Source organism: Tachypleus tridentatus, chromosome 9 (genome assembly GCF_004210375.1).
Source record: "Tachypleus tridentatus isolate NWPU-2018 chromosome 9, ASM421037v1, whole genome shotgun sequence".
Taxonomy (NCBI): Eukaryota; Metazoa; Arthropoda; class Merostomata; order Xiphosura; family Limulidae; genus Tachypleus; species Tachypleus tridentatus.
The window spans coordinates 121950355-121971488 of record NC_134833.1 but is presented as its reverse complement, the minus strand read 5'-3'; the positions used below and the strand labels follow the sequence as shown (position 1 = coordinate 121971488).

The 21134-nt window shown below is 30.8% G+C and overlaps 1 protein-coding gene across 4 annotated transcripts in view; it reads right to left on the bottom strand.

Moving 5' to 3' along the window:
* LRP1 (LDL receptor protein 1) overlaps positions 1-21134 on the bottom strand; it is a 253189-nt gene that overhangs the window by 155469 nt on the left and 76586 nt on the right. For all 4 annotated transcript variants that reach the window (XM_076456984.1, XM_076456983.1, XM_076456986.1 and 1 more), the window contains 8 exons: positions 19183-19335; positions 17248-17376; positions 16516-16641; positions 14338-14574; positions 6185-6313; positions 4429-4554; positions 3695-3814; positions 548-664 (listed from right to left, as the gene is read on the bottom strand). In XM_076456984.1, coding sequence (XP_076313099.1) covers positions 548-664; positions 3695-3814; positions 4429-4554; positions 6185-6313; positions 14338-14574; positions 16516-16641; positions 17248-17376; positions 19183-19335 — 1137 coding nt within the window. The remainder of the gene's footprint in view (positions 1-547; positions 665-3694; positions 3815-4428; positions 4555-6184; positions 6314-14337; positions 14575-16515; positions 16642-17247; positions 17377-19182; positions 19336-21134) is intronic.

Below are 21134 nucleotides of genomic sequence, written 5' to 3'. Positions count from 1 at the left end.
CTATTTATTTCATCTGTGGTGATGTTACATTTAAATAAACTTTAAATCAACTTAATGTGAACTAAATGTTTCAAATCCTGTACTTTAATCTTTCTTTATTAAAATACTTTCTTATCACAGATCTAACATAACATAAAACTAAAATGAACATTTAGCTGTTAGTCCAAAAAATGCTAATCTTGTGTGAATTATCATATCCAACTTTAAGAACAGAGTTTTTGAAAATTACCTAAACTACATGTACATTAGGAATCATCATTTAATACAAAGCTTCCATAAACTATTAGTAATATTCAAAATCCTACAAATACATCTTGTGTGAGCACAAATATAACAATGTGGTTACTAACCTTTTCATGTCTCAGGATAGAACTCCAAGCCACTGACTAGCTAAGAAAACCCAGGACCTTTCTCATGTCATGTAGTATCACACAAAAGCATTACCATATTTTAAGTAACTGCAAACACTAAAACTTCCTGTATTATAATTATGGATATTGTACAGAACAATAACAGAATTGACCATTATCAAGATTCTGATACTTACCAGTACAGCTAATGCCATCATTACTTAATCGAAGTCCTCGAGTACAATAACAAAAATGTCCATCTGGAGTATTCTGACACATATCTTCACAGTCACTGAAGAAACAGCGATCCAAGTCTTGAAAAAAAAAATTGTTTTTAATTATCTTAACAGAAACATCTACAGAAATAACTTTGATCATACATGATAAACAATCATGTTCCTTCTTAATCATAAATTATAATTTTTTGTTCATATCAAACTACTTCAGTATCTACAGTTATGAATGGTAAACTGAGCTTATATATAACATGATAGATGTTACTTTAATGAAAGAGGTTTCACTGATATCCTTTAATTTTTATTTTTTTCAGTGGAATTACTTGAACAAATAATAAAAAATACTTTCTTTCTCATTTAAGAATTTATTATTTTTTAAATAATGAAAAAAACTTCCACTACATATATCTATCAGTTTCAACTTGATTAATACCTATTAACTCTCTCAATATGGGGTCAGTCAAATTGACCAACCACATGACCACTTTGTACTCGTTATGGTTTCAATTCTACTAACTATTAATATAGCATGTGCATCTTCATAACATTTGACAGATTTTTAGTAAATGTTATAAGTATTTTATATTAAAAAATCAGATTTTTTTAAGTGAAGAATTTCTACTAAAGAATTGTCTGAGATTATACTGAGTCCAAATGCCAATTTATTTTCACAATGAGATTAAAAATTCTTTTCTTCATCTCAAAAGTTTCAAATTTCATTTAAATTATCTCTAAAACCTCTTAAATATATTTTAAATGTTTTGTGTTCAAAAAAACTTTATATTTTATCTCTTATTTTCTCTACCCAAACTCTATACAAGGTTGGTCAGTAGCCTGAGCTAGGCCTATATCACTTTCCCAAGAAACCATAAATTACTTCTCACATCACTTAATTCACTATACACCGACAGAAATACCATGTAAATCCACTTTGTCTGTTGCTAGTTTTGAAAGTTAATTGCCACCAAAAAGTTGTTCAATGACCTGCTGTGAGAACATAAATGTATGGGAATCAGGAGACTATACTAATGAAATACAGAGAAAGAGAAGGAAAATAATGTGAAAAACAGATACTGATAATTATATTCTCAAAGAAAATAGACTACTTGTAAAAAGTACTTTGAAATGGGCTGTAAAACTCCAATATAAAATTAGTAAGTGCATTGTGTACATGTGAGACTCCTTAGGGATGTGCACAAATATAAGTTTAAATATTTTTCTCATATTGTCTTTGTAAATTACATTCAAAACAATTTTACAAAAATAAAATAACATCAATTATAAACTATTTATAGGTGAACAACTGTTGAAATAAGAGTCAGAATTATTATTTTAACATGAATGTTTGAAACTTATATTGTAATGGTGGGTAGACTAAACTTTTGACAAAGCAATTTGTACACAGTACTATAATGAGAGGGCTGAGCCATTAATACAATGGTTTGAAACTCATACTGCAATATGAAGACTAGGCCTATAAATGATCAGTATAAATCCAGTATTACAACCTATGAAACCACAAGTTTTTACAATTTTACTTTAAATTTAAAAAAAAAAAATCAATATATGAATCATTAAGTACATTTTTTACCATCAGTTAAATTAGTCTGAAAACTAACTAATAAACTACCTGTTATATATATATATAGTATTTTATATTTACATGTAAAAATGGCTCGTTTGGGTTGAAAATACTATAACATACAAAAAATTTAAATAAGATTAGAATTACATATCACTGGAAAACTTACTGTATTTGTAAAACAAATTAAAGGAATAAATAATACAAGTAAAGAAAAAACCTTTTGAAAAGCAAAGTAAATTTGGGGAATGGCTAATATCAATCCTTCAAAAACAATGCAAACGAGATAGCAGAGATGGCATTTGCATTATCCCTACTTAAAATAACACAGGTGTACAATATAGTAAAATATTAATCTACAAAAATAAAATAAATTTAAACTCAACTGTGATTAAATACATATATATTACAATTCTTGCCTGTGCTATTATGTAGGGATGAACCAAATGCCATCTCTATTATTTCGTTTGCATTATTTAACCGAATAAGATTAAAGGCTAGGAAAATTATGCTTTGCCTAAGTAATAACAATATCATAGTGAGTAATTTATATTAAATTCTGTACTTCTAAGAGGGATGTTAAATAAATTAGATAAAAGAGAATACCTAAATAGAAAATGTCACAATTCTCATATTAGGGTTAGATAGAGGGTTTTTAAAAACAATTCCTTGTAAAATTAAAACTTATATAGTATTAAGATTTGATTTATTAACTGTGTTTTTATGTCAATTTTATTTAATTAATTGACATTAAATTTAATTAACTTTAAATGTAACTTTCTAAAATGTCAGGGCATGCACACTCTGACCTATTGTGCAATACTGAAATAAAAAAAACACAGGAGAAAACATTTAATGTAATGATAAAATATAAGTATGACAAACAACTATTTCATACCTTGATAAGAATGCTAAATACTCATTACGCTATTAAACAAAATGAAGAAACTCTACTTAATTTTAGGGTTATGCTACATGCAATTTTGTTGTTTTTAATTTACATAAATGAAATAAATAAATGCACTACTTTAGAAGGTGCTTCATTGTGTTTTATTTCTCAAAAATATTTAAAGTTAGGAAACAAAATAAAAAATCAATACTTAATTTAACACATTTTTGTCTCAAAATAAATTGGTGATGCAATTAGTAATAAATAAATTTCTTTGGTAAGCAAAACACACAATAAGCACTGTAACGTATTATAGGTATACACATACAGAGAGATGAAAAAGTTATTTAACCCAGTAGTTCCCAATATTTTTACAACTGAGGATTGTGCTAGTTCCGATCCCAAAATTTCATGGACCACTTCTTACAATATTACCTTTTTAAAAGTACTTTTAAATTACACTGTAAAACAATATGCTTTGTAGCTATACTTTAAAACACACTTTCTTTTCAACAGTCTTGCAGACCAGGTGACACCATTGCTCTAACCCTCATTATTTTAATCTCACATCAAGATAAACATAAAATTTTGAATGTGATTATGTTTATAATAACATAAACAAATTTATTTAACTTACCACAAAGTCCTCCTTCATCTGACCCATCAGAACAATCAGCTAATTTGTTGCAAAATTGTGAAGGTTCAAGGCATAAAGTACTATTGTCACAAGTTCGGTTTGGTAGCAAGCAACTTGGTTCTATAATTTATGTAGTGAAAAGTAAGGATCCACATTTTTATTATTTCCTTGAGTATTTTCATGTAATTCTATATAAAACTCTACAAAAATGTAAACTTTTCAATGAACAATGTTCAAATTTTCAATCATGGAATAAAACAGTACTTAAATATGATAAGATAGACTTCAAAATATATCAGCAAACACATCTTTTAACAATAACTCATGATTTCAAACATTTGTGCCCATAATGTTCAGTAATTCATTATAGGCTTAAATTTATCAAGTTATCTAATAACTCATTAGATTCAACACTGTATTTTCAAATTTATCACAGTTACCTGATTTTTCATCAAAATCACCATTATATCAACTGATCAATACTCTCAGAATTAACATAATTTAATATTTTATTATTAATTAGAACCACAACACTATGTAGTATTGTGTATTCTCAAATTTGCCAAGTAATCTAATTATTTATCAGAACCACCAATATAACAATATTTATTGCATTCTCAGGCTTACCAAAGATATCATTCAACAACACCTCCACTGTATCAGTAATTACAAAAGTTATATGATTATTCATTACATTCTCTTGCATATCAAGGGTTACAAACTCTTTCACTTACCACATTTATCTACCGATTCATCAGAACCATCACTGCAGTCTTTATTACCATCACAAAAAAATGACAGTGGAATGCATTCCTTTCCATTGTCACACATTTTATCTGTAGAACTACAGCTTGTGTTTACTGAATAAACAGACATAACTAATTAGATTGTATAAGTAAAATGTATACTGACAAAAGAAAAAGATATAAACAACTATACTTTACTACTAACAACAAATCAGTTAGGTTTCATAAATGAATAAAATCAAGAAATTGACAAACAAAAAGACACGAATATTGAAAAGAAATCACATATAAACAGTTATAGCTTAGTAATAACAACAAATTTATAATAACAATTAATTATTAATGAATTATGTTTTCAAAGTGAAACAGATATGAAGATTATTTCTGAAATCAAAATTGGGATACAAATTTGTTTTTAATAAAGCACACAAGTAAAAATTCAGCAACTAAAACTTCCTTGACCATTCTAGTGATTGAGATAGTTCTTTAGGCATAGCTATAACTGTGAAATAATCTGATATGTCTTGTGGTTAACTAAACACAATCTGGACATATCAACACATCACTTATACTGATCAGTCTGGCGATCAGTATAACAAAATCTAGACACATTTAACACATCACAAGCTCATCAACTAAACTAGTCAGTCTGCTGATGAACATCACAAAATCTATACAGTCATAGCAACCCCTGATCACTATGATAATTAATAAACTATGAGTTAAAACAGAAGTATAATATAAGTAATCAGTTAACCTAACTAGTCTGTTATTTAAAAATAAAAAAGCTCAGTCACAAATGTAAAATACTTGTTGAAACCAATCTTCTAGCCTTATGATAAATATAAAAATTTTGAAGACACAAGTAAACTGTATGTGATAAAAGGTCATTAGTTTGTATAACTATTTGACTAAAATAAGTAAGTTTAGGTGTAAAAATACCTTACAACAACAATGTGAAAAAAGCCATTAGCATTTCTTTAATCCAATATTCAGGTAACAAAGTTAGACAAAGCTATAGTGAATTTATAAAAGCTTAACACACATGTATTTTTAATTTGAACCATGGGTTGTATGCTTAATCTGATATTACAAATAGCCAATGAAACAGTGAAAAAAAACACCCAAGTTGGATTCAAACAAACAGAAAAGAAATGATAAAGTCAACAATCAGACTTATATTAACTTAAACTAGTTTTTAAAACAAAAAAATGATATCAACCATCAATTATTGACGATGTAATCCATGTGAAACCCATAACAGGCCTAATAAAAAAAATCACTAAGTCTGATAACAGTGTCAAGTAAGCAGGTACAGTAAGCTAGTAAAGCTAATAAAAAATAAAAAAATTGAATTGAATCACACAGGTCTGTAACAGAACAAAAGTAAAACACAACTGAATTCTGACACTGGTGTAACAAACCTGATACCAGCATTCACTGTATTTTGACAATTTAAACTGGACACATGAACAAACAGAACATGCCTGATCAGGAAGTCAGCTAGTCTTTTAATATTTTAAGTTGAAATTAAGCACAAACATTAAAGACCAAATCCAAGCATTCAGGCAATCTCATAAAACGATAATTGAATCCTACAAAAGTAACAATAAACTGGTATTCAGCTAGTATATTAACATTTAAAACTAAATACAGACACTAACGTCATATCCTCACCAAAGTCACTAAAATGGATGAGGGTGATATAGCAGTTTTAAGTTAACTGTTCATTATGAAAACTTACCACAGTCTTTCTCATCACTTCCATCAACACAGTCGTTTTTACCATCACATTCCCAAACTGCTTGGACACACTCTCCATTGTTACATTGAAATTCATTCTCCTCACACTGATGAGGAATGGCTGGTATTGCTGTCACAAACACAATGCATAACAATGTACTTACACTTGTCACAAGTTTTAAGTGGAATGGTAATAGTAGTAATAATAATAATAATAACAACTAACAGATAGTGGTTAGCTATCGATCAGTTACCTCTTTTTTTCTTTGTGAACCTGACGATGACCAAAGAAGGTCAAAATGTTGTTTGCTCCTCTACATAAAAAAATTTTCTCAACTCAAAACAAGCCATTTTTACATAGATATAAAATATGATATACAAGTACAATGAATATTTAATGAAGGTTTTCAGACCATTAAAATCTTATGTTTAAATCACCACAGAGCCAAATAGGGCATTTTGTATAAACCACAACTTTTTAGGGTGAGAGAAACAAAAATTAAATCACATCTGACTGATAATTCAACATTTATTAATAGAGCAGGTCATTTATGAAATATTTCCCATAATCACAAGTCTTAAGTGTAGGACTGAAGATAACTTTATTTTATACTAGCATATCTACAAATAGTTGCATTTGGAAATGTAACTTAGTGAGTTTTTACAGTTAATGTTGCTTTCAAATACTGCTCAAGTATTTTTCCATGCAACATTTTTATCTGTTTCATTGGAAAAAAAACAATAAAATACTGAATAAGCCTATACACACATACACACACACACACACAATTTCATTAACACATAGAGAGGATACTGATCTTTAAGCTACAAAGTAGCATTAATACAGAAGTTATTTGATTATCTACAGAATAAGGAAAATGGCGCAAGTGATGAAAATATTAAGGTATCACAATACAGCTCTTTTAAATATGAATGATCATTTTGGAAAGAAAACAATTTTTTTAATAATGAATAAAATTAAGTTTTAGATGTCAAATCATTGATTTTGTTTTTCAAACTATGTACTGTTAATGTTGACTACATATTATATCATATCTAGCAATCTTCTGGTTTAACCCATTACAACATTACGTGTAAAGAAATTATGAAAAACATAAAAACATTGAGTGGAGTCACTCATTTTCCATGCAAAGTACATAAGAAAGCACAACAGTAAATTGTAGTATTAACTGCAGTATTAATGTTTTGTTTTGTTTACTTTAATGTGACTCACTTGTTATTAGGTATCCTGTAAACAACAGACATACACTCACAATCTATTTGAAGTATAAAAGTTAAAAAAAATGTTTCAAAAACAGGTAGAGTAATTCTAGGTTTAACTAAAATAAATTATCAATACAACTACTCATTTATACTGTATATACTATTAAATATAGAAAAGTAATATATACAAATTGGTGCAACTGACTAATTTCAAATAAAAGTAAGTTTTTTTGTTAATATATACTAAGTCAACAACACAAAATAATCTTTTCATAATAACAATAACAAACAACACTGATTCAGTCCTAAATCTATATATTAACTTAAAAATGCAAAACAATCTTCATAATAACAAGTAAACAAATGGAAGAATTAAACATTCTAACCAATACAGTTAATTTAAGTAACATCAAAAATCAAGTGGAGCATAATTTCATTTTTCACACAATAAATGTTCTGATACTCTTCATTTGAACTACACAACCATATGTTGTTTTATTTATTTATCTACTATACTCTCACTTCCCATACTACAGCTACTGATATTTATGTACTCAATTAAAAACAAATTAATATAAAAGACAGTAAATGTCTAATCAGCTCAACTGTAATGAAATTTTAAATTAAAAATGTCTTAATCAAAACAATTTACAAGTTGTAATTATTGCTAGTCATAAGGTAGGTAGCAGGCACTACTCAACCAGCAAGAATTGGTTTGTTTTCAATTTTGCACAAAGCTACATAAGAGCTATCTATGCTAGCTCTCCCTAACTTAGCACTGTAGAATTACATGAAATGCAGCTAGTCAGCACCACCCATCACCAACATTTGGGCCATCTTTTACTCATGAACAATAGGAAAGACTCTCACATTATAATACGCCCTCAGCTGAAAGGGTCAGCATGTTTGGTGGTACAAGGATTTGACATCGCAACCCTCAGACTGTGAGTTAAATGCTGTAAGCACCTGAGTATGCTGAGCCAGCTTGCATGGAAATAACACAGAACACAACAGTTCATCAACAATTGAATCTAACAAGGTGTGAAAATTATTTATTTCAAAATATATTAAATGGCAAACAATTATGGAGAAATGAACATCAATGAACTGAAGCATGAATGTAATGCAAAGTTTACAGGAAGAAAAAGAGAAATTGTTGATTGATTGATTGATTGATTTAGTGTTTTATGGCACAAAGCAGCGAGGCTATATGCGCCAGACATTCGGTAAAAATGTAAAAAAATAAATAAATAAATGTAGTAATAGACATAAATGGAAATGAAGGTAAAACAAAAAAGTATAAAACCAATGTTGACACCTAGTCTACAATGTTAAGATAGAAGGCAGAGTATAAGAAGTTGTAAGGTATTTACTCTAGCAAAAAGGTAATGATCATAACCCGCCAGAAAGACCAACAGGTAAGTTCAAGAACCACTGTCAGTCACCTGAAGTTGGTCTTTCCAGTCCTGGTTCCGGGTTATGTGTCATAGCAACCAGTATCAAAATGTAAAAGAATAGAAGTTTTAAAAGATACATAGCAAAATTGTAACAATGAGTAGCCAAATGTCCAGTAAAAAGATAAAATCAAGTAAATGGAGTAAAATTTGTAAAAGTAAATGAAGGTAAAACCAAAAAAGCAATTAAAACAGACAATGGTGTAAAAACCAATGGTGACATCCAGTCTTCAAAGTTGTAAAATATTTACTCTAGGAAAATGGTAATGATCATAACCCGCCAGGAAGACTAACAGGTAAGTTCAAGAACCACCGTCAATCACCTGAAGTTGGCCTTTCCAGTCCTGGTTTCGGGTTATGTGTCATAGCAGCTATTATCAAAATGTAAAAGAATAAAAGTTTTAAAAGACACTCCGCAAAATCGTAATAATGAGCAGCCAAATGTCCAGTAAAAAGATAAAAGTCAAGTAAATGGAGTAAAATTTGTAAAAGTAATTGAATATAAAAGCAAAACGGCAATTAAAACAGAAAATGGCATTAAAACCAATGTTGACATCCAGTCAACAAAGTTGTAAAGGACTACCTGTAGCAGAATGGTAATGATCATAACCCGCCAGGAAGACTAACAGGTAAGTATAAAAACCACCGTTAGTCACCTGAAGTTGGTCTTTCCAGTCCTGGTTCCGGGTTATGAGTCAATATGGCCAGTACTAAAAAGTAAAGTAGTAAAAGTGTGAAATGATATGCAGCAAAAGTATAATAACAACTAGCCAGGACGACTAACGAGTAGTTCAAACAGTAGCGTTAGTCACCTGAAGTTGGCCTTTCCAGTCCTGGTGTCGAGTTATTTAATGTTCTGGCCATTGTCCAATGTCAAATTGAATGAGAGAGATTAAAACTGCAAAAAAGGAACCACAATTAAAAAGGTGTAATGAATAAATATGCAACACTTAAATCAGATTAAAAGATTAATGGCCATTAAAAATTAAAAACATTATCAAGGTGGACAGAGTCACCATCACCAATAACTCTGTCCAATGTTACAGACTGACCCTGGGAAAAAATATGTTTAAAATATTGCCGTCGTTGAGAATTGTAATGATGGCAAGAAAGTAAAACGTGGCTGATAGTGATTTGAGTGTTACACAAACTACACATTGGTGCATCAGTTCCAGATAAAAGAAAATGATGAGTTAAAAAACTGTGACCTAGTGAGACTGTAGCCTAGTGAGAACAACTTCCTCCTTCCAAACTTTACGGAAGCTAGATGGCCAAAGTCCAATTTTGGGTTTGATTTGAAAAAGTTTGTTGTCGCGTTGTTCACTCCAAGTGGACTGCCAGCTGGCATGGAGCCGAGCCTTGAAGACAACACCATAGTCCATGTACGGAATAGGCATAGGAGTGATGGTGCTGAAGCAGACATATTTAGCTGCCATGTCTGCAAGCTCGTTCCTGCGAATACCAACATGGCCTGGTATCCAGAAAAACTGGATTGAAGTAGCTGCTAATGAGAAATGGGCCAGTCGGTTTCGAATATCAGCGAGAATAGGATGTGAGCTAACGTGTAGCGATTCCAAGGCAAGTATAGAACTAAGCGAATCAGTATAAATAGTGCAGTTGGAGTACTGCTCAGCTGCAATATGATCCAGGGTAAGAGATATGGCATACAGTTCAGCAGTGAACACAGAAGCTGTAGCAGGGATTCTGCACGCAACTACTGACCCAAAACAAAACATAGCAGAGCCCACTGAATTACCTGATTTGGAACCATCTGTATAAATGGGAACTGAATGATTGTTTGAAAGATGTTCATAAAATAAAAGATGGTACTTCCAATCTGGAGTATCTGCTTTTTTCAGATGACTGAAAGAAAGGTCACATTTTGGGGCTGTAATAAGCCATGGTGGGATGGGCCGACCTGTGGAATCTGCAATGTTATCCAAGGACAGACCCAATTCATCCAATTGCGCCCGGATGCGAAGGCCAAACGGAGCAATGACAGATCGTCTGTTCTGAAAAAGTACTGCCCACAGAGGAAGGAAAACACATTTCCAGGTGGGATGCTTTGGTAAGGAATGAAGTTTCGAAGTATATTGTAAAGATAGTTGCAAACGGCGAAGGTGTAGAGAAGGTTCATGAGATTCAATGTATATACTTTGAACTGGAGAGGTGCAGAAAGCCCCAGTGCAGAGTCGAAGTCCTTGGTGATGAATGGGGTCCAGCATCTTTAAGGCCGAGGGTCTGGCAGAGCCATAGACCATTGATCCATAATCAACTTTCGATCTAATAAGAGCACGATATACCTTTAACATTGAACAGCGATCTGCCCCCCAACTGGTAGAAGAGAGAACACGGAGGATGTTCAGTGCTCTTGTGCATTTGACCCGAAGCTGCTTTAAGTGTGGCATAAAGGTCAGTTTATGATCAAAGTCTCAAGAACTTGGTCTCCGGGACAACTGGCAGCAAAACTTCACCGATATGAAAATCAGGATCAGGGTGAATACCCCGTCGATGGCAAAAGTGCATGCATACAGTTTTGGAGAGAGAGAAATTAAAGCCGTTCGCCAGAGTCCACTTCCGTACACAATTGAGGGGGGTTTGTAGTTGCTGCTCAATATATCTCATGTTTGACGACTGACATGAGATGTGAAAGTCATCGGCATACAGCCCATTCGCAACAGTGAGAGGAAGTTGTTCAGTGATGGCATTTATCTTTATACTGAAGAGTGTAACACTCAATACACAGCCTTGAGGGACTCCAAGTTCCTGTACAAAAGAACGGGAAAGTGTCGAATCCACACGAACTTGGAATCTCCTGTCCATTAAAAATTTTTTAATAAACATGGGTAGATGGCCACGTAACCCATATGTATGGAGGTCTCGCAAAACGCCATACCTCCATGTTGTGTTGTAAGCCTTCTCTATGTCAAAGAATATTGATACAAGATGTTGGCGGTTGAGAAAGGCTTCTCTGATAGATGTTTCAAGATGAATTATGTGGTCTGTGGTGGAGTGCTGTCGATGGAACCCACACTGGGTGGGCGAGAGGAGGTTGTTTGATTCAAGGAACCAAACAAGACGAGCAATAACCATCCTTTCTAATGTCTTACAGGGACAGCTCGTCAAAGCAATTGGACGGTAGTTTGAAGGAATCTTGGGATCTTTTCCTGGCTTAGAGAAAGGTAAAATAATGGCCTGGCACCAGACATCAGGAAAAACATTCTCCTGCCAGATCCAGTTGAAAACAATCAAAAGGACATCAAGAGAAGTAGGAGATAGATGGTGCAGCATGTCATAATGAATATCATCAGGTCCAACAGATGTACTGGCAGACCCAAGGGGGGCCACCCTAAGGCTGCCCGTCTATAGGAATTAGAGGCCAAAGTGGTGTGTTAGGGTTGGACCCCTCAACCACCAGGATCCTCTCCTCCCCTTCATGGGTCGCCACGCACGGCAAACATGTGGGTGGATGTTTAGATCCCAGAGAAGGTAACCAGATAGAACAGAACCTTCCCTGGGAGGTACCCTCACCACGTACAGGAATCCACACCGAAGGGGAAATTGTTGAAAGGTAAACATCATAATACTTGGATGTTGAATGATGACTGGGGTTTGGGGACACACTGTCACTTAGGACAGTTTCAATAAATTTAAGATCTCTGTAAAATGACTGTCTTCTTGTTTTATGAATCTGATGACCATATTTTAGCAGTTTTGGAGAAAATAAAATAAAAAGTGCATTTTTTAAAATATTTTTGCCCACCTAATTTTACACAAAATGATTAGATCCACCTATATTCAAAAAATTGTACAATAATTGTGCTTTACAATTCATCAAAACATCAGATGAACAATTCCTAGTCTTTACACTTAAAATATTGTAATTTCGTGATGAAAGTATTTTTGATATCATGTAATATTAATATTTTAGAACTCAAATGTCATATAAATGTGTATGAAAGAATATTATAATTTACAGAATAAAATTATTTAAGAACAGGAAATCATGTTATCAAGAAGATAAATACTTATTTATATACTTATAAATACTTATTTATATTTGTAAAATTGAAAAGTTGGTTACGGTTTCATAAAAAATGATTCAACAATATTCATATTTCATAATTATTTTATAAATTAGATTGGAAGTTTATGACCTGCAAGGTTTGTGATGTAAATGCTAATATGTATATTTAAACCATGATTCTGATGTAAAAAACAAACTACTAAACACATACATTGCCTGAGTTTGAAACGTTTCTAACACTGAATTGATACTATAAATCATTTTCATAAAAAAATGATTCAACAATATTCATATTTCATAATTATTTTATAAATTAGATTGGAAGTTTATGACCTGCAAGGTTTGTGATGTAAATGCTAATATGTATATTTAAACCATGATTCTGATGTAAAAAACAAACTACTAAACACATACATTGCCTGAGTTTGAAACGTTTCTAACACTGAATTGATACTATAAATCATTTTCAAATATTTAGTATTTTTCAAACTACAGATCTAATTTCTAAATATATTTATGAATAAATTTAATGAGGCTGGGGGTGTCCATCATCTTATGACAATGATAATAATAAAAATAAAATATCTATATCTAATAATAAATAAAATATCTACATAAATAAACAAAATAATGATTATTATCATTATATTTTTTGCTATACACTTGTCAAGTTTTTGATATTGTAATCTGATGGTCATAAATGATTCTTGCACACAACATTGCTGGGTGATGGCCACCACAAGTTTCAATCACCATTCACAAAATGTTAAAACAATCACCCATGTTTTACAATTTTCTTTCTTTTTTGAAAATTTATAGCAACCTCAATGATTACAACCCAACATAGCACTACAGGTGTGTAGTACTTAACTAGTTTTCTAGATCAAATTTTTAAGAGACCTTTTATGTTGAGCAAGTTAGCTCTACTTGTTTGCAAAAGACATCTCATTCCAGTGATTGCATGCCAAACAAGTACCAATTCTGAGGCCATAGATGATGATGTCTAACAAATAATATTATTATGTCATAACTTTTCTAATGACCCTTTCTAGTATATACATATGCAAATTTAATAATGAAAAATGAAAACAATTAATACATTCCATACCTTATGGAAAGTTACTGATCAAAAATAGAAATTCTTAAGATTTCCTCTACCTTTTATAGATCTGATCAGTGACAAAGTGTAGCCATTATTTACTACACTGCTGTTTGCAGAAACTGAATTGGAGAATGTGAAAGGCCCATTGCTGTATGCAATGACTACAATTGTTATTGCTACTTCATCTAATACACAACATTGTTGTATATTAATTACAATATTTTACTTCTTGTATTTCCTATTTTTTAAATTACTTTTACACTTCAATCTGACAGAGTAACTGCTTGAAATATAATTAAAAGGTAAGTATTTTGGCATATGTATATTAACATATTCAATTTTCTTACGGCATTCATCTTCATCAGACCCATCAACGCAGTCATAGATACCATTACACCGTAAGTTTATGTTGAGACATTGGCCACTTGTAACACACTGAAAACTGTAAGTACTGTTACAGCTTTCATCACAGTCACGCTCATCAGAGGTGTCTCCACAGTCATCATCACCATCACATATGTAGAAACGAGGAATACAACGGTTGTTGTCACAATGGAACTCAGTCTCTTGGCATGCAGGATAATCTAGAAATTTACCATAACCAAACATTGCACCTTTTATTAAACTGAATGCATCATATAATAAGTTAAACATGAAATCAATGTGTCTGCATTAGAAATATAATAAAGATTTTTCTTTGTTTTTTTTAAAAGACTGCAATTATAGTACATAATTTAGTAATATCTTACACTTTTTTTACTGCACGTCACAAAGTTTTAGTGTCTTACATTCAAAATTTAGTTAAAATAATTTTTGTTTGCATTATACCAATTAGTATAACAAAATTGCAGCTAATAATCTATATTTTACTAGTGTATCTGTTTTAAGTTCTTAACTTCATAAGACAATATTAAAAAGTCCTGAATCTCCCTTACTGTGAGAAATGTGACATATTTTCTACAGGATTTCCCTTTCTGTAATTTATTCACCATCCCTCCAATAAGTACAAAATTTAATACAATTACTTTCTATAATAGTGTCATTCTTTATAGCAGCATAATTTTCATTGCTTTTAAACTTGTTTAGTTACAAAACCATCAAATAGAAAATCAGAACTATCTTGTCACACCCACCTGCCATACCCTCTCTTTTAAGATTTGTTAATAATTCTATCTTGTATTTACTACTATGCATTTATAACCAAAGCAAAGCCAAGGTTTTATCTATCAAATGATGTATTATTTTACACTGTTTTCAATATAGAGAATGGCCAGCTTTCCTTCTAGTTCAAACTTTATTTCTACAGGAACATCTTGTCTAGCATAGATGAATTTGTAATGACCCCTGTTGCACAATTAAAATGTCAGATTTATTGTCAAAATTATGGGACATTGTCTATTCTTTGCATGTTATAATTTTATGTTGCACATTATTTAATTAAATAAAAAAAAATTAGTGTGTTACTATAATTAGTATAAAAAAGTAGGTTTAAGTGTCCTTGACAGTCAACAGTGAAAACAATAAGGCCCAGATGTGTATTTTATTTCTTGTTTTTCATGTTTATTCTTTAATTTTGATTATAAAAGTATCTAAGATGTACAAATAGGAAGATCTTTAGGTAAGTTTTTGGTTAAATAAGTAATAATATTAATATAATAATTTTTTTTTACACAGCACACATATGTGCAAGCTGTTCAGAGCAAAACAAATTCAATAGCATAACATCAGCCACACATTCCCCAACTGATTTACAGCTTAGCATTAATAGTCATTAGACATGGTTCAAAGAGCAATAAAACATGAAAATTAATACATAAAGAGATGTATACTCTTAAGAGTTTAAAGCTACTTAGGATAAACAAATACAGGTTCATGTTACATTCTGATGTCATTCTATACAGAAAAAATATTATTTATATATTTTTTGTAGTTGTTATGAGGTCAATCCAATTTACTATGTACAGAGCTTGGGCAGAAAAAAATAACAGGTACAATATAAATTTTTACTGAAAACAAATATTTGAAATGTATTTAGGAGATTACACAAAGGAATTTTAGATGAAGAAGAGTATTTTTAATCTCAACATGAAAATTTCTTTGCTCTTGGACTAGTTGAAAAAATATTCAATATAATCATGGACAAGTCTTGTTTTTAATTTATTAAAAGTACTTCACAAAAATCTGATGTTTTGTATACAAAAGACCTGTAATGTTTACTGAAGGCCTATGAAATTTTTTGAAGATATGCATACTATATTGAAAGTTAGTGCTATAAAAACTGTAACAATGTGGTCCAGTTCAATGTTGGTCAATTCAACCAAACCCACAGAGAAAGGGAGTTAAATAAAACCTAACCTTTAACCTATAAGTGTGTACTGATGTATAATAACAATACACTTTTTTTTTAACTTGGCAGTATGCATATACTGCAGAGACACTGCACATTTTAACATCTATATACTTATAACTGTTACTTAACATGCCAGTTTCCTCCTTTAGTACAACACATAATTATCTTTACTTACCACAATTTTCATGCTCATCAGATGTATCTCCTTCTTCACAATCATATTCAATATCACAAACCCAGTTTATTGGAATACATTTCCCACTGACTTTACATGAAAACTGATGAGGGCCACATGTACTGTCTAAATAACAAAACAAAAATAGAGGTAGGTTTATCACAATAACCTGTGCTTCATAAATACACAGTAACAGTTCATTTAGTTTTAAGCACTAACTATATAAATGTAATCAAAGTAAGATTATTGTACTTGGTGTCTATAAACACAGTAAAAAAGTGCTTAAGGTTTTGTGGAGACTTTTATGTAAGAGTAAGCTGAGCTATAAGTAACAAAAAAACAAATAAATTGATGTAAGTGTTGTTTAAATAAAATTCAGTCAAAGAACATCTAAACTAGACATTTAAAAAAAATAATGTAGTGAAAGTTAGCTTAGCTGGTGGTATTATCCAAAAATATGCTAAATTGTATTAAATCTCTAAGTAAAAATAAGTTTAATTCTACAACTCAAAAAATGAATTGAAGAGCAGGTAATTCCAAACAACATATACAGCCAAAAATTATATATTACCATCAAAAATATGGTAATTCCAAACAACACATACAGCCAAAAATTATATAGTACCATCAAAAACATAAATTTAACTGCAGATACTGCTTTATTCTAAAATTAAATACACAGTAGTTTCAAAATGATTTACTGATTTAAAAAAATATGCTTTTGTAACTTACTTTTACACTTATAAAGGGGCTCCTCATCAGTACCATCAGTACAATCTATTTCACCATCACAGACCCAATAAATAGAAATACATCGAAGAATATCACATTGAAACTGGTTTGGCTGACAGGTAACCTTTTCTAAAAGAACAGAAAAAAAATGTAAAACTCAAAAGCAGAAGTGTTTCCAACAAAACAAGCAAAAAATGAAAAAAAACATTAAAGATATCAAACAATATCTAAGTGAACAGTCATGTATGCAAAACATCTTAAATGATCCACTTTTATACACTCACTTTTCTAAGATTTTGATACACGTAGACATAAAGCCTTTTCTTTCCTGCTTAATCAGAAGTATTTCATAGATATAGGTCTTCTCTCACAGGGCAAGATTTATCTTTTGACACTCAGTTATAATATACATCTTCCACATTATTCAAAATTATATTTTTATTACATTGGCATATTTGTTTGTATCAAGAGTAGTTTCCAACATTCAGACATCTATTTCTTTAGATTGTTTGCTTGTTTTTAAATTTTGTGCAAAGCTACAAGAGGGCTCTCTGTGCTTGCCATCTCTAATTTAATAGTGTAAGACAAGAGGAAAGGCAGCTAGTCATTACCAAGAACTGCAAACTCTTTGGCTTCTCTTTTACTAACAAATAGTGGGATAGGTCATCACACTGTAATGCCTCCATGGCTGAAAGGGAGAGCATGTTTGAAGTGATGGGGATTTAATCCCATCACCCTCAGATAATGAGTCGAGTGCCCTAACTATCTAACCATACCAGGCTTAGTTGTTTAGAGGAAAAATATTTTTAGTACACAAACTTTCCTCACTCATTGACCACAAATATTTTCCAATATTTTGGTTAAAAATATTTTCAAAACCTATGCACACACACATAAGATTGTCTTTCTTATTGATCAAGAGTATATGTGAATAATCAAAACATCCTTTCTCAATATAAGATAACAGACAATTCATAGCTAGCTAAAACTTAATAAGAAAATGGTTTTATCAAAATTTTCTTTTAAAAGATATAACAGAGAAATAATACATTAATGTTCAGAACAAATTTTATAAATTGTCGAAAAAAACAAACAAAAAAATGAAAAATAAGATTTCCTAAATAAAGATTAAAAAATCATAAAAAGGGAAGATTAGTTTTTATTCATAGTAAAACAGAACAAAAAACACTACCATACGATACAAAGTGTATCCAAGACCCCACTTAAGATTAGGCTTAGGTTTCACAAGAAACAGTTCTTATCTTCAATATAAAAAAATATAAACTCTCAATATGTATAAGTGAGTAAATACTGAAAACAGTAGTACAATTAGTTCAATGATACAAACTATTACCCAATGAACCTTTAAATGAGTAAAAGTGAAAAATAGTTTGGTAAAATAGTGATGTATATACACACTCATTCTTCAAGTCTTCTATACTGAGGTGGTCACAGTATGGGTTTGACAAATTGAAGTATGTTTTATTTGTACTACAATGTACCCTACAAAGAGTTGAAAATAACAAAGAGTATGAATACAGGCATACATCTTCACTCAACATATATATGTATATAAAACATCCTTATTTCACAATTAAATGTATGTGTGTGTATATACATGAAGTAAACTATTCATCCCATATAAGCTGAGAAAACCAGATGTTTGCAGTATAGTAAAATTTCAATTCTCACTATATAAAAGCAACAGGATTTATTCACAATGGCAGTGAAATTTATTTAAAAAAAAAAATATTATTTGTTCAGTAGCTTATTTAAACATGCTGGTAATTCTTAAATAAATGATACTTATAAATAATTTCACTTTTAATGAAAAAACAACAACACAAAATATATGGTTAGCTAAAACAATCTTATGCTCAAGCCCCACAAATTTAGAACACACAAAACATTTTTAAGTTACAAAATATTTCTTACCACAGATACCACCTACTGATGAATCTTCATCTGAGTTATCACCACAGTCATTATCTCCATCACAAAGATAGTGTCTGTCTATACATCGGAGGTTTTTGAGACATTCAAACTCTCCTTCATCACAGCGAGAAGGTTTGGTGTAGTTAACGGACTCTACAAATTAATGCCAAACAAAAATTCATAACAATGTAAAAGTCATGACTGGTTTTATTAATCTAATTTTGGATGTAAATACAACAAAAAAAAACATTGTTAAAAATATGGATAAAATTTTATCGATAAAACTTAAAGTACAATTTCAAAAAGTGAAAAGGAATTCTTGCTATAATGGAGAAATGGCAAAGCCAACTATGCATCTAATGATGGAAATAATAAATACAATGGTGCTATTGTTGTGTTGAAATCATTCAAGATGACAATTCTGTGATTGAGAAGATGCTCTCTAAACTGGAATGATTTTATTCTGAGCAATATTACCAGAAATGATAGTTCCAAAAATAACAAGAAGCATGATTTTATGAGTACTACATCATAGTCATGACAGTAAAAGAAAGGTGGACACCAGAAAAAATAAAACTAATGAAAAAACAAACATTTTGAAGTACTATGATAAACGATTTATAATTATAATTTATAAATGTTTCTTTAAACATTTATACATCATCTCATGGAATTTTTCTATGGATGTTAGGTAAGAAGAGTGAGACAGCTGTTATTAGGGAAGTCATGTGATGAATTTTATACTTTATTTGACAAGGTAAAAGATTTGAAATTAATGCTTCATCATAGAAGTACAAGTTTTTCTGAGTAACAAATAATGAATGCAAAAGAACCTTATAAGTCATGGTCGATAATGAGCTATAAACATATTTTTTTTTTCATATGATAATACAAACATGTTTTTATGGTTTAAAACTTATCTTCTAATTTCATACATAGTGATACCTTCCAAACAGTGTCACTACAAAAATCTGCACATTAAAAGTTTCAGATTTTTTAAAACTTAATTTACACAATTTATGGAAAAACAAAGGAATGGTTTACTCCTCCATTCACACAATGTTTACTGTATAATAGAAATTATTTTATAAGTATTAGTATGAAACTCAGTAAATTGTTTTAGAAAATAGTTTAATACATAAATCTATGAATATTCAAGCATTTAAAATCATAGTAATCAATAATTTAAATAAGTCTTGGGATTTTCATCATGTTATTTTAACTAAATATTTTTATAGTTGTAATTATTTATTATTTCCCCAATTTTTATTAATCTTGAAGAAGTGAAAGTTTATACACATTCTGGACAACTGATCATTTTTTATTTGTTAAAATAACTGTTTGTTCAGTGACAAACTGGTAAGTGAACAATGTGGTAGTTTTTTTGGTTTTTTCAATTTCACACAAAGCTACTCAAAAGTGCTGTATGTGCTAGCCTTCCCTAATTTTGCAGTGTAAGACTAGAAAGAAGGGAGCTAGTCATCACCACCCACTGCCAACTCTTGGGTTACTCTTTTACCAATGAATAGTGGGATTAACCCACTATTATAAAGACCCCACAGCTGAATGGGCAAGCATGTTTGGTGTGACAGGGATTTGAACCCACTACCCTCAGATTGCGAGTTCAATGCCTTAATCCACCTGGTCATGCTGGGCCATCAATGTTGCTGTAACTTGTCTTTAGTTAATTGTCCTGACAAACATGAAGAATGAGATATTTCAAACTAGGACTCAGTGCTAGGGATAAAAATTTTTCTTTCATAAGTAAAATAATAAAAAGTAAATGTCAGAAATTGTGATGATCTCATCACACAGCTAAATCCAGCAATTTTATGCATGTGATTAGTTGCAATATAAAGAAATTAGGAGTTTTTATTGTACAGGAATTCTAATTTTATAAGTGGCATGACATGATCACAGCTGAGAATGAACTATAAACTTCAGCTTTTTCT